At 48.4% G+C, this 13,377-nt stretch overlaps 1 protein-coding gene across 1 annotated transcript in view; it reads left to right on the forward strand.

Annotated features, from left to right (window-relative positions):
* The window catches only part of ACAD9 (acyl-CoA dehydrogenase family member 9), a 94,336-nt gene that overhangs the window by 70,840 nt on the left and 10,119 nt on the right, over positions 1 to 13,377 (forward strand). The window contains exons 7-13 of the mRNA XM_004368379.2: positions 723 to 897; positions 3,278 to 3,351; positions 5,830 to 5,905; positions 7,544 to 7,614; positions 7,893 to 8,012; positions 9,464 to 9,592; positions 12,536 to 12,615. Of these exons, the coding sequence (XP_004368436.1) occupies positions 723 to 897; positions 3,278 to 3,351; positions 5,830 to 5,905; positions 7,544 to 7,614; positions 7,893 to 8,012; positions 9,464 to 9,592; positions 12,536 to 12,615 (725 nt within the window). The remainder of the gene's footprint in view (positions 1 to 722; positions 898 to 3,277; positions 3,352 to 5,829; positions 5,906 to 7,543; positions 7,615 to 7,892; positions 8,013 to 9,463; positions 9,593 to 12,535; positions 12,616 to 13,377) is intronic.

Below are 13,377 nucleotides of genomic sequence, written 5' to 3' on the forward strand. Positions count from 1 at the left end.
GGCTATGTGTATTTTCACCAAAAAAAAAAAGGTTGAGAAGATAGAGGGTGAATATGTTGTGGGGTTGTTAACCAATGTCATAAAACAATATGCGTACTACTGTTTCATGAGAAACTATTTGTTCTGTAAGCCTTCACCTGAAGTACAATAAAATATATAAAAAAAAAAAAAAAGAAGCCTTTTAAAACGAAAATAGTTTTTTACTATCTAGTCATTGTTCAAATTTCCCTGATTGTCTCATACTCCCCCCTCTTTTTTTTAACAGTTGGTTTGCTTGAACCAAGATCAAATAAGTTCCATGCATTGCAGTTTGTTGAGAAGTCTTTTTTCTGTCCTCCTCTTTTTCCCTCTTTCCTTCCTTTCCCTTCCTCCTTCCCTCCCTCTCTGATCCCCCTCACCTTCCTTCTTTCTTGAAGAAACCTGGTTGTTTGATGGTAGAGCCTGAGCTGCCTTAGTGCCATTGGCTGCTGTTCTCCACACCCTGTGCCCTGGCCACCTGGGTCCCTTGGGAAGATCCTTGACCCAGGCAGACTGGATTGAAGGTCTCCATGCCCTGGACCCTGTCTTCTGATCATACAGGCTTGGATTCTCCAGAGCCAGGAGCTTTACATGTCAGGCATGAGGTTTCACCAGCAATTGGCGTGCCTTTGGGAAGCTGAAGCTGTGAAGTGCCCCAGAGTAGTTTCGGTTTTCTCCAAAGTCCTTTTTCTTTCTTTCTTCAGATCTGGATCACCAATGGAGGACTGGCTGATATTTTTACCGTATTTGCGAAGACACAGATTGTTGATTCCAACAATTTGATAAAAGACAAAATCACAGCATTCATAGTAGAAAGAAACTTTGGTGGAGTCACTAACGGGAAACCTGAGGATAAGCTAGGCGTTCGTGGCTCCAACAGTAAGCAGCCTGTGTGTGTGTGTGTGTGTGTGTGTGTGTGTGTGTGTGTGTAAAAGAGAGAGAGTGCCCTCAGCCCCATCCAAATATGAAGATAAAATGAAGTTTAAATACTTTTTGTTTCATTTAAGTATGTTAGCAAAATCAAACTAAGAATGCCACACATGACTTCCATGGCAGATGCAGATGAGTTCATTGAGATTAACTCATTACTTCAACAAACATTTATTGTGCATCTCTCAGTGCATCGGACATTGGTGATTTCAAAGTGAGGGAGACACTCCCAGCTTTGTGGAGCTCAGCCTTGTATGGGGAATAGTAGTGGACTCCAGGAAGGATAGTAGGATGTCCTAGGTAGAAATTCTACCACAGGAAGCCCCCTATCTTTCCTGCCTGGAACCTCCTTCCTTTTGCTCTCCCTTCTCCCCACCCAGGCCCACCTGTAGCCACTGAGTCACTTGGAACTAGTGTCCTGTAAGAAGTGGCCCTTGACCAGCTCAGTGCTGCTGTACATGGTTCTACCTCTTGGGTCTTCCGGTTCAGGTCACAGAGTGTCTGTGCAGAGGGAGCTGCTGTGTTGCCCTTGGCACCTCCTGGGCCTATTTCTGTGTGCCACCTCCTCTTTGGGGATCCTTGTACTGTATGGTGCTGTTTGACAAGCCAACTGCTCTGGCTGTGGGTTCACAGGGCTTTAGCTTGAGCTCCACCACTTAGAGGCTATGTGCCTTTGAACAGCTAGTTGACTTCTCTGTGCTTCAGTTTCCTCAGCTAAACAAAGGGCTGGTGGGAAGGTGATAATAGAACTACCTTGTGGACAAGAGAATGGAATGTTACAATGTGTATAAAATGCTTAGCGCACCTGTAACACTACAGTGTTAGCTGCTGCCATTATTAGTGTTATTATTCCTACTAGTGCTGCTTATTGAGTACTTACTCAGAATGTTGCAGCACGGGAAGGAACCTACTCAAAGGCTTTAACATAAGAAAGAGCTTGGCATGTTGGTGGGAAGAGGTGGCCCCGAGGACTGGAGTGTAGGGAAGAAGCAGGGCTGCCATGCACCCCTGCAGCAGCACTGTCCCCACAGAAGTCTGGGTAAGTGGTACCTCTAGAATTGTGCAGTGCAGTGGCCCTGGAAGAGGGGGTAGTGGCACAAGATGAAGTCAGCAAGAGAGACAGGATCCTACCCATACTTAGGGCCTGTGAAGGAACAAGAAGCTTTAGGAGAAGGGTCTGGTCCTGCAGCCCACATATTTCACAACCAAGCTATTTGAGCACATTTGTAATAGTAGGATAAAAGATCAGCAGACCCAGGTTGCATAGACCTGACTTGCCTAATCTGGAGCCATGTCCTTCTCTATTCCAAGCTTCCCTTTCCTCGTGTACATTGCTGGGAGCTGCCGTGCTTACATAACATGCACAGACACTTTGTTAACAGAAAATGCGGTACAGAAGCCCCTGTTCCTTCACAGCCTTCCAAAACATTACTCCCCCTCTGCCCTCACTCTTGGCCCTCGCTGAATGCATTTCATTCATGTTGATTCCTCTTTGTTTCCAAGCTCTTCTTCATTTTAAGGTCTGTTAGGCATCTACTGCTGCATTAATGCTGCCTGACAAACCACCTCAGAGCTCAGCTTACAACAGTAAGCATTTTTTTTCTCACAGGTGCATGGGTTGATTGGTGCAGCTGCTTCAGGCTGTGGGCTGGGGTCAGGGCTGCCTCGGGGGTTTCTTACTTGTTCTCCTTTACTTTCCTGGGGTGTGATCTTCTCATGGCAGATCACAGGAGACCAAAGTGCCAAGCCAGACCTCATAAACACACTGAAGGCCTCTGCTCATGTCGCGTCTGCTGCATTCCATTGCCAAAGCAGGTCCATGGCCAAGTCCAGCATCAGTGGGTAGGGAAAGGGAAGTTGACTCCTCCCCACCAGGGTAGGGCACTACAGAGTTACACTGCAAGGGAATGGATGTATTAAAGTGGAATTAATAATCCCATCTACTGCAAAGGCCCTAGAAAATGCTGCTTCATCTAGCTCAACTGTTCTTTCTGGGGCTTTTTACATGACTGGCTCCTTCTCATCCTCCAAACTTCGCTAAAATGTCGCTTTAGAAAGGTTAGACATAAGCACTTATGTCCCTCCCACTTCTGTTTCTCTCTATCACTATGCCCTATTTATTTCATCCATCGTGCTTACCACATACCGTGTCATCTTGTTTATAGTTTATCTCCCTAACCAAAATATGAACAGCTCCACAAAGACAGAAACTTGTCTTTCTGTGCTCTCTTAGCAGTAGACGTCAAGTGAACGAATGAGCTGTGTGGCATGCATGCAGGTCAAATAGTTTGCATTTGTCAAGTTAAGTCTTGAATTTCGTATGTTTCAGCTTGTGAAGTCCATTTTGAAAACACCAAGGTGCCTGTCGAAAATGTCCTTGGAGAAGTAGGAGGTGGGTTTAAGGTGAGTTCTCAGCAGCAGCTCCTTGTGAGTGCTGGGCAGTTTCATAGATCCAGCTTTTTGCCCCCCAGCTTTGTTCTATTCCTGTTTGTAGCAGACCCGCCTGTGCTTGGTGTGTGGCCCATGGTTCTCCTCTGGGAAGTCGGCAAAATGGAGAGTGGAAAGATCGGTGTGCTCCCAGAAGAAGAACTATATAGTTAGAATCAGGAATCTTCCTTAATGTCTAAGGGGTCACTTGCCTCCAGTAAGGGATAGGATCCCTTTCCCCAGGGGGGTAAGAAAGGAGGCCAGAGGGCTTTGGAAAAATTAGGCTCTGTGAGCACGCGGCTCTGGGTCTGCGTCCCTGCCCTAACGTGTATTTCTTGTTGGAGTCAGATTTATTGTGTTATTTTTTCTTATTTAGAGATAATTCATATAATATAAAATTCACCATTTTGTGTGTACATGAAAGTGCACATTTTAGTGGTTTTTAGTATAGTCACTATGTGCAACCGTCACCACTGCTGAATTCCAGAACATTTTCATCACCCCAAAAAGAAATGCCATACCCCCATCCTTTGGCAACCACTATTTTACTGTCTGTCTCTGTGGATTTGCCTATTTTGGACATTTCATGTAAATGGAATCATACAATATGTGACCTTTTGTGTCTGGCTTCTTTCACCTGGAGTAATGTTGCCAAGGTTCATCCATGTTGTAGCATGTGTCAGTGCTTCATTCCTTCCTACCACGACTATACCATGTTTATTTAATCAGTCATCAGATGGTGGACATATGGGTTGTTTCTACTTTTTGGCTATTATGAGTAATGCTGCTGTGAACATTCATGTACAGGTTTTTGTGTGGACATGTTTTCCGTTTTTTCAGGTATATACCTAGGAAGAAAATTGCTAGGTCATGTGATAACTCCTAAGTTTAACGTGAGAAAATGCAAATCTATTTTCCACAACAGCTGCACCATTTGACATTCCCGCTAGCAATGTATTAGGGTTCCAATTGCTCCACATCCTCACCACTTGTTATTGGCCTTTTTTTTTGTTTGTTTTTTTAAAATTATTATAGGCGTCCTAGTGGATGTGAAGAGGTTTCTCGTGGTTTTGATTTATATTTTCCTGGTAACTAATGATATTGGGCATATTTTCATGTGTTTATTGGCCATTTGTGTGTCTTCTTTGGAGAAATACTTATGCAGACCCTTTGCCCATTTTTTAAATTGAGTTATTTGTCTTTTTATTATTGCCTTACCCTGATTTACTGGGTGACCTGGGCATGTATCTTCACCCTAGGCAGCCCCAGCCACCTTGACTCTAAAATAGGAATCAGTGAAATAGCTCCCTCCTCTCCTGAGATACTGTGGTAATCAGACAGAACATAAACCAAAGCCACTGGTACATCAGGCTGCCCAGTGAATGTCAAACAAACGGCTATTAAGGTAGAAGGGACAAGTGAGTAGTAGATGTGTAATAATAGATTTATTATTAGTATCCCAAGATGTTATAACAATTAGAAAATATAAACAAAAAGAAAAAATGAAATCACCTGAAACCCATCACCAAGAGAATTACTATTGTTCATATTTTAGTGCTTGTCTTGCTAGATCTTTTAAAAGCATATGTAGCACATAAATGGTGTGTGTGTGTGTGTGTGTGTGTGTGTGTATGTTTTGTAGCCTGCATTTTCTCACTTATCAATAAATCATAATCAGCCCTTTTGGGAAGCCTCTGAATCTGTATAATCTAGCCCTTACAAAGCAGTCTGTGTGCCTGTTCTTGTCACAGGCTGCTCACAGTCCTCATTAGTAGGACAAGAGGATATGAAAAGAGGAGGGTAGCTGACAAAGTGATCAGGGTATTATTGTGGGAATTTTGGGATGGGGGCATGTTGCTGTCTGAACATTGATGAGTTCACTGGGGTCATCAGTGTAAGGAGGCTGATTCAGTGGATAGAGAGCACAGGATTGAGTGGCAGGCAGGTGCTTGCTGTGTGACCTGGGGAGAGTCACTTCACCACTCTGAACCTTAGGTTCTTCATCTGTAAAATGATCCTGACTGAAGCATTGTTGGGGAAGCATAAGTAGCTTGTAGCATATATAAACTAACTAATCTTCGTTTATATTTATACTCTCCTCCCCCAGAGGACTAAGAGAAATGATGTGTTCTCTTGGAATAATGTTGTCCAATGCCTTTTTGGGGCAAATGACTCCAGGGATGTTCATGAGAGCCATAGCAGTAACTGAATCACCTTGTGTTGAGGCACTGGGACCACACTTTCTCCCGGCCCAAAGGCCAGCCCAGATGCTGGCACAAAACTCTCCCCAGACTTACTTTTTGTTTTCAAGAAACCTCTGGTAAGAATAGATAAGCACTGTTGTAGTCTGTTAGCTCTGCTGCCCTTGGTGGCCTTGGGCTTTCTCCAGCCCGACGGGAGGTGACAGGGCGCTTGAGACAGGAGTCCACAGTATGCCTCCCACCCTCCCTGCAGGTGGCCATGAACATCCTTAACAGTGGGCGGTTCAGCATGGGCAGCAGTGTAGCTGGGATGCTCAAGAAACTGATTGGTAAGTAAGCTGGGGCAGGAGCGGCACAGTCCTGTCCCTGCCCTACTCCATCCTGGGAGACTCTGCTATTCCCTGCAGGCTGGTGGTTGGAGCCAGGCCACCTGGAGAGGTGGCCCGGCTGAGGTTTGGGATCTGGACTGTGACTGCCCAGGCCTCTTTTAAACCCAAGAATACTCTCAGTCTACCCCTAAATGGTCACTCTTCCTATGTCAACATTCCTCTGTCCCACCCCCACACACAGGGTATCTTGTCAGGTAGAAAGTGGTCACTGCTCTGACCACTAGAACAGAGCTACTTAGTGAACTTTTGACTGAGCCACATACTGGGTAGACATTACCTCTAATCCTTGCAAATTCCTGTTAAGTCGAGGATCCCCGTTTTATAGGTGGCTCTTTGGAGCTGCCCAGTGACTGAGGAGTGGAGCCAGGCTTGGAACCCAGACCCCTCAGCCTCTGGATCTTTCCTTTGTTCTTTCCTCCGTTAAGATACCGGAAACCTAGATTTTCCTTTGCCAGTGAATTTAAAACTGCCCTATGGGGGTTTTGTTTGGCGTGAAAGGTGGTTATCACCATCATAGTTTGTGGACGTGACTGCAGAGAAATGCAGAGGGCCCTGGCTGCAGATGAGGGGTTTGCACTGGGGACAGTGTACTACTGAGTGCCTTGTAAAGCCCCTCCTTGGTGCCAGGTTCTGACACAGCCTCTCAGAATTCAGGGCAAGGTGGGGACGTGAAGGCTTTGTTTGGGATTCTTACCCCCATTTTGTAGATGAGGAAACTGAGGCTCAGAGAGGTTGAGTGACTTGCCCAAGGCCATGCACCTGGGCCTAAAAGCCAAGCCTGTCAGGTGCCTCGCTCAGTGTTCTCAATTTGCCAAGCTGCTATCAGAGCCTGACCTCTCTAGGCCTCTGCTTCCTCCTCTGGACAACTCTCCTCAGTTCAAGAGCTTTGCGGGCTTTGGTGATCAGCCTGTCTCCCAAAGGATGCAGAACTTCTAACAAGATCCGGGGGCTCAGTGTGTGGAATGTGGGTGACTGCCTGCTTCATCAGCCCGTCTCAGGGACCAGTCCCTAATTGGATCATGAGTGTGAAAGCATTGGAAGAATGTTGATGGTGGGGGGAGGGGTGTTGCTGATGACTGAGTGGAAGGCACCATGCTCACTTGATGCTAAGCTGTGAGACACAGAGTGTATATACAGCTAGACACTTTGAAGCTGCAGCCTGCATTTTCAAAGCTGCTAGGGCACTTCTGTGCTCCTGAGTTTGTGCTGGGCTCCTTACAGCTTCTGTCTGCTTCCATCTTCACAGCAGTACCAGGGGTAGTGGTATTGTTCCCATCTTACAAGGGAACAGAGGGGTGGAACAGCTTGGCCCAGGCCACCTTGCTGGCAAGAAAACGTGCCAGGATTCAAATCTATATCTGACCCCAAACTCTGGGAGCTCCAGCTGCTGTCCATTGCCTGTACACACAAACCAGGAGTGGACAGTCCTTCTTGGACTCAGATAAGCTGGAACAGAGGTGCTCTTTCTCCTTCAGAGCATTTGATCTCATAGTTGCTGCCTGAGTGTTTGAAGGGTAATGATGACAGTCTTTGGAAATCGTTTTAAAATTTGTACTTTAAAACAACTCTGTTCTTCAGAAATGACCGCTGAATATGCCTGCACAAGGAAACAGTTCAACAAGAATCTCAGTGAATTTGGATTAATTCAGGTATGGAAGGTTATGAGAGCTGTGTTTGTTTCACTGTGTGGACATGAAGAGTGTGCTTTTTTGGTGTCTTTCCTGGTGACTGCTTGCCATGCAGTGACCTGGGAGGGACACTGAATAAGGCTTTATTCCACGTGGGTCACTTTCATTAATGCCTGGGCTTTCGTTCTCCTGGTCAGTGAGGTTTCCGATTTAATTACCGTCTCTACTGGGGATTTTTGGGTTGTAGCATATGCAAATAGCTTCTTGATTATGTTTATGTTTTTTTCTGAACTCACCAGGAAAAGTTTGCATTGATGGCTCAGAAGGCTTATGTAATGGAAAGTATGGCTTACCTCACTGCGGGGCTGCTGGACCGGCCAGGGCTTCCCGACTGCTCTGTCGAGGCTGCCATAGTGAAGGTAATCCCAGCGCAGCCAGAGAGCTGGCACCTGAGAGAGACTTTGAAAACAGCTCCTTAGCTTCAGCCTTTCAGACCTACAATATTGTCTCCTATCTTCCTCTTCCCATTAGTGTATAGGTCAGTTTGTCATTGAATTCGGTAGTTACGATGCCCCCATTCGTGCCAGTGCTCTGGGAGTAGGCATGCCCCCATGACACAGGTGGGGCACCAGGATAGCACAGGAGTAACAGCAAAGGACGGAATTCAGCTGGGGGCAGGTTTATAGGACTGCTCAGTGTTTCCCCAGTGTAGTTTGTGACCAGATTTTCACTGGTCTTAACAAAAACAGAAAATACAGACAATGTAGCTTCACAGCAAGGAGCCCTGGTGGTGCAATAGCTGCTCTGCAGGAGAAAAAATGTGGTGATCTGCTCCTGTAGAGATTATAGCCTAGGAAACGGTTCTGCTCTGTCACATAGGGCACTGTGATTTGGAATCGACTCAACAGCACCCAACAACAACTTCATTATCAGTGTAGGATGGGAGCTGCACCTTCTTGGGAAGGACTCTTATTCTGGGCTTATAGCCTTTTGACTCTTTGGGATCAAAACTTCCTTTTATGGAATATTTGGTTGAGGTAGATACTAGTTTCTTGATGTTTTTGTTTTGTTTGGGAGGGTGTGCTGTTTTTTTAGCTATAATAAAAGTGACAGCCAGCCTGATTTGGTCAGCCATAACTGTTTTTAAACTGGTTTCTGGAATGGCATTCTGAGGAATGGAGACAGTGTGGAAGTTTAGAGAAGCAAGGATCTAGTATAGGTAGGAAAGTCTACCTGAGAGGCTTAGACTTTTATAAGTCTTCTCTATGTGCATTCTTTGCTAGGAGCTTTTGCACTTATCATTTAATCCTCTCACATCCCTTCAACAATAACTGAAGACATTAATTGGCACCTATAAGCAGACCATTTTCCAGAGGCTAAGCCTGGGGCTAAATCTGACAATATCTCTGCTCTCAAGATGCTCGCATTGCAGACAGAGAAAGTGAATCATAATAATGCAGGGCAGCGTGTACAGCAGACCTATGTTCAAGTGCAGAGGCAAATGGGGCCAAGGGAGTACACTCAGCTATCCTGGAAAAGAGGGAGCATTAGATGGGGTTTAAAGTGTAGGTGTTTGCCCAGGTGTGGAAATGCATTCCATCCACAGGAAGACAGAGATCTGAAAAGTCAAAGTGGGTGTGGAGACCTACAAGCTGGTTATTGTGGTTGAGGAAGGAAAAGACTTGCCTAAGGTCACCCAGGAAGAATGTGACAGTCAGGATTCTGACCTGGGTGGGTCTGATCCCAAAGCCTGATTCTCTGCACAGAGCCCCCATCCCCAGCCAGCCAGCTCCCCATGGTTTAGGTCCTGCTTTTGGTAGGGGCTCAACATTAATGACCCTGTGCTGACCTTGGCCTTGGCCTGTGGCAGGTGTTCAGCTCAGAGGCTGCTTGGCAGTGTGTGAGTGAGGCGCTGCAAATCCTTGGTGGCTTGGGCTACATGCGAGACTACCCTTACGAGCGCCTGCTCCGCGATGCCCGCATCCTTCTCATCTTTGAGGTGAGTGGCTCTGCTGCCAGCTAGACTGTGCTGTGATGTGGACCCCCTACAGATGGCTCCATCCTCCACCCTCAGCGGCCTACCTGGTCAGGCAGCTCCTGAGGCCTGGGACATGCTGCTGAGGGCCCCAGCAGAGGCCCTTCTTGACCCTGGCCAGTGTGTGTTCTCTCATTTGATCCTCTTAACAACCCTGCGGAGACTCTGTTTTATCGAGGAGAAGTTGAGGCTGAAAGAGGCTAAGTGGCTCCTTCAGGGTCACACTTCTAAGGGCCCTTCTGGGTACACTGCCTCCTGGTCACTTGCTACAGGTCTTCTTTGCCCAGTTGTTCTTCGGCTGGACATGGTGGAACAAGCAGACGTCTTCTCGTTGGAGACCCAAGGTCTAGTCCTGGCTCTGGCTCTGCCTCAAATGCGAACTCTCTGGGTCTTGGTTTCCTCCTCAGTATATTGAGGTAGTTCATCAGGGTCCTCTCTAAGGGCTTTCCTTCCTAGCTCTGACACTTTCTCATTCTCCACTTGCTACCCTCCATGAAGTCAAAGCCTAAAGAGTCCATTCAGTAGCATGTGCTAGGGGTGGGGCTGGACAGCAGGGGATTGGGACCACAAAGATGACTCAGACACCACCCTTGCCTCTGGGATGCTCATGTTCTGGATTGTTCGGCCTGACTGGCCAAGAAAGACCCTATGGTAGAAGTGCAGTGAGAGACAGCGAGGTGAGTGCTCCTCCCAGAAGGGAGATGGAGTCTCATGAAGCAAGTGTGCTGGCCCTTAGGGGCAGAAAAGACTTTCGCCATGGCTAGGGAAGGGCAGTTTGGGCTGAGGGCTGGGAAACAGGACAGTACCAGGCCCAGACAGTACTTTACCTGCTAGTGTGAGTTGAATAGAGGGAGAGTGAGAAAGTGTGTCTAGGAGCAGTGGTCAGTTGTGCTCAGTGTGGTGTGGTCAGAGGAGTTAGATGGGGGGTGGGGGCCGTAAAGGGTAGGTGGGAAGGCTACAAAAGTAGCCAGATTGAGAAGGACCATGGCTGAAACCAGAGGAATATGGTTCTTATTGTGAGGGCAGTGGAAGCCATAAAGTTTTTGAGCAGGGAATGATTTGGTTGCATTTGTAGTCTAGAAAGGTTCTCCCTGGGGGCTGATGTGGAGGATGGGCCGCAGAGGTAAAATGAGAGGCCAGGAATGTGAGGGCCCGGCTGTCTTAGTCCTCTAGTGTTGCCATAACAGAAATACCACAAGTGGATGGTTTTAACGTTTATTACCTTACAGTAAAGTAGGCTAAAAGTCCAAATTCAGGGCATCAGCTCCAGAGGAAGGCTTTCTCTCTCTGTTGGCCTTCTTCTCTTCCTGGACTGGGAGCTTCTCTGCGCAGGGACCCCGGTCCAAAGGACACGCTCTGCTCCTGGCACTGCTTTCTTGATGGTATGAGGTCCCCCTGTCTCACTGCTCACTTCTCTCTTTTATATCTCAAGAGATTGCCTCAGGACACAACACAATCCAGTCTTGTAGATCCAGTCCTGCCTTACTAACAGAACTGCCACCCATCCTCCCTCATTAACATCATAGAGGCAGGTTTACGACATACAGGAAAATCACACAGTACAAGGAATCATGGCCTAGCCAAATTGATACACACATTTTTTGCGAGACATAATTCAAACCACGACACCGGCCTAGGGCTGGGGAGCTCACAGAGGCAGGCAGGGAATAGAGGCTGTGGAGAGAAGATGATGATGACATAGGGTGTGCAGGAGACGGGAGCAGCTGGTCAGGTTTCTGAGGGGTGTCCTCAGACTGTCTGGCAGCAAAAAGGCAACCTAAAGTACCTATGTTTAAAATGTTTTGGGGGCTCCTGGCTTATCCTACAAAGTAGATGGGCCTCAGTGACTAGTTTTGTTCCCTTTCATGATCCATATGTCCCAGCCTGCTTTTCTTCTCCCTTGGTGGACAGACAGGGTGTGGGCCAGCCTGAGGACACAAGGGGGGTCATTTTCCAAGGTCACTGGAATGTGCCCAGGACTGATTTTCCCTAGGTCTGTGGTCAGCCTAGTGGTCAGCTCTGCCGTGGCTGGGCAAGAGTGGCCAGGCAGGGTCCAGGAAGCTCTCAAGGCCAGTCTCTTGGAAGGGGCAGAGCCTTCAGTGTGAAGCAGATACTGTTGTCTGAAGACTTGCTGCTCAGGAACAGGGATGGTTTTGCCTGGAGGCATCTGTACTCCCTCTTCCTCTCTGGCAGTCTTGGCCAGTCAGCAGCTTGGTACTTGCTTTTGTGGTGCCAGCCTGGCTGCAAGGGTGCAGGTCTCAGGACTAGCCGTGTGGCCTGAATCAAGCCCCTGCCCCTCTCTGACCAGCTGTACCATTGTGCAAAATGGGCAGAGGTTCCCAGCTGGCATGCCTCACAAGCAAGCAAATGCAGTCGTGGGGTGGCTGCAGAACCAGAGGGGTCCCCCTGTGTGTTAGAACCTGGCACGAGGGAGCCACAGCTTCTCCTTAGCACTTGCGGCTCTCCTGAGGAATCTGGCCTAGACCCAGACTTGGCTGCAGTCTGTCCAGCACTTCCTATGTCCCAGGCATCAGTGTCCCTCACCAACCAGGGGAAGCTGTTTTTCTCATTTTAAAGAAGAGGAATCAGGCTTGGAGAAAGCAATGACACATGTAGGCTGGTTGAAGAGAGGTGGTTCCAGTGGGACTCTGTAGCCATCTGTTCTGGTCCCTATGGAAGTGGTAACCTGTGTTTGCCATGCCAGAGCCTCCCTGTCCTCAACCCCCTGGTCACAGCCTTATTCCCTCTCCTTTTGAAGCAGTGGCTCCTACAGTGAGAGACAGTGAGTGGTGGCTCAGCTCCCCAGTCACACGGGGCACTGCCATGGCTGCTCCCACAAGCCAGATCTAGAGCAGGCTCGGCAGCCCTGATGAGGGCGCCCTTTGACCTCTGCACTGCTGACTACAGGGAACCAATGAGATTCTCCGGATGTACATCGCCCTGACAGGTCTGCAGCATGCCGGCCGCGTCCTGACTTCAAGGATCAAGTAGGTGCCATTCCTGCTGTCTGGTTCCTCGGTGTCCCACCTGCCAGGAGCAGCACAAGGGAAGGGCTGCCCTACTCCAGGATGAAGGGGGTGGTACAGACTTGCAGCGCTCTTGTAGGCTGGATAAGTTTGGACTAGCTGGAGGGAGGAGGGAGAGGCAGGAGCAATGGCTGGAGAGTGGGCAGGCCTTGAAAGTCAGGCTTCAGAGCATGGCCTTCTGCTGTGGGCAATAGGAGAGGCCAGCTGCCCAGGGAAGCCCTCACAGCACAGTACCCACAACCCCATCTTGAAGTCCATTTCACCCCTCCCCAGTAGCTCCAGACTCCCACATTGGAGGGAACTCTTTTTTCAGAACCTGGGAAATGAGGGATGCCCTTCCAGCTCCAATAGGTGCTAAGCTCTGAGGCCCATATAAGACCAGTTTCTCTCGACCTTTCATCCTCTCCTGTTCTCCCCTACCCCCATCCTCGGGACAGAGCCATGGGAAGCACTGCTGGAGCCCAAGCGTGGGCTGCTAGTAGCATGTGGCAGGCTCACAAACATGACAGGCACAAGCCTGAAAGCAGGCCGTGGCAGCTCCCTGTGTGAAGAGAGCACGTGTGTCTCTACCTCAGGAGACTGGGTGCCTGCTCACAGGCAGGGAGGGGGAGAGAGGCATATGAGTCCTGAGTCGGTCTCTATGGTTTTAGATAGTTTGGAAGCAGGAATGGTGTGCCTGGAGCCCTGGGAGTGCTGGGGGGCCATGCCGCTGGGCAGTGGAAG

The sequence above is a fragment of the Trichechus manatus genome, unplaced genomic scaffold (genome assembly GCF_000243295.1).
Source record: "Trichechus manatus latirostris isolate Lorelei unplaced genomic scaffold, TriManLat1.0 scaffold00001, whole genome shotgun sequence".
NCBI classification, from domain to species: Eukaryota; Metazoa; Chordata; class Mammalia; order Sirenia; family Trichechidae; genus Trichechus; species Trichechus manatus.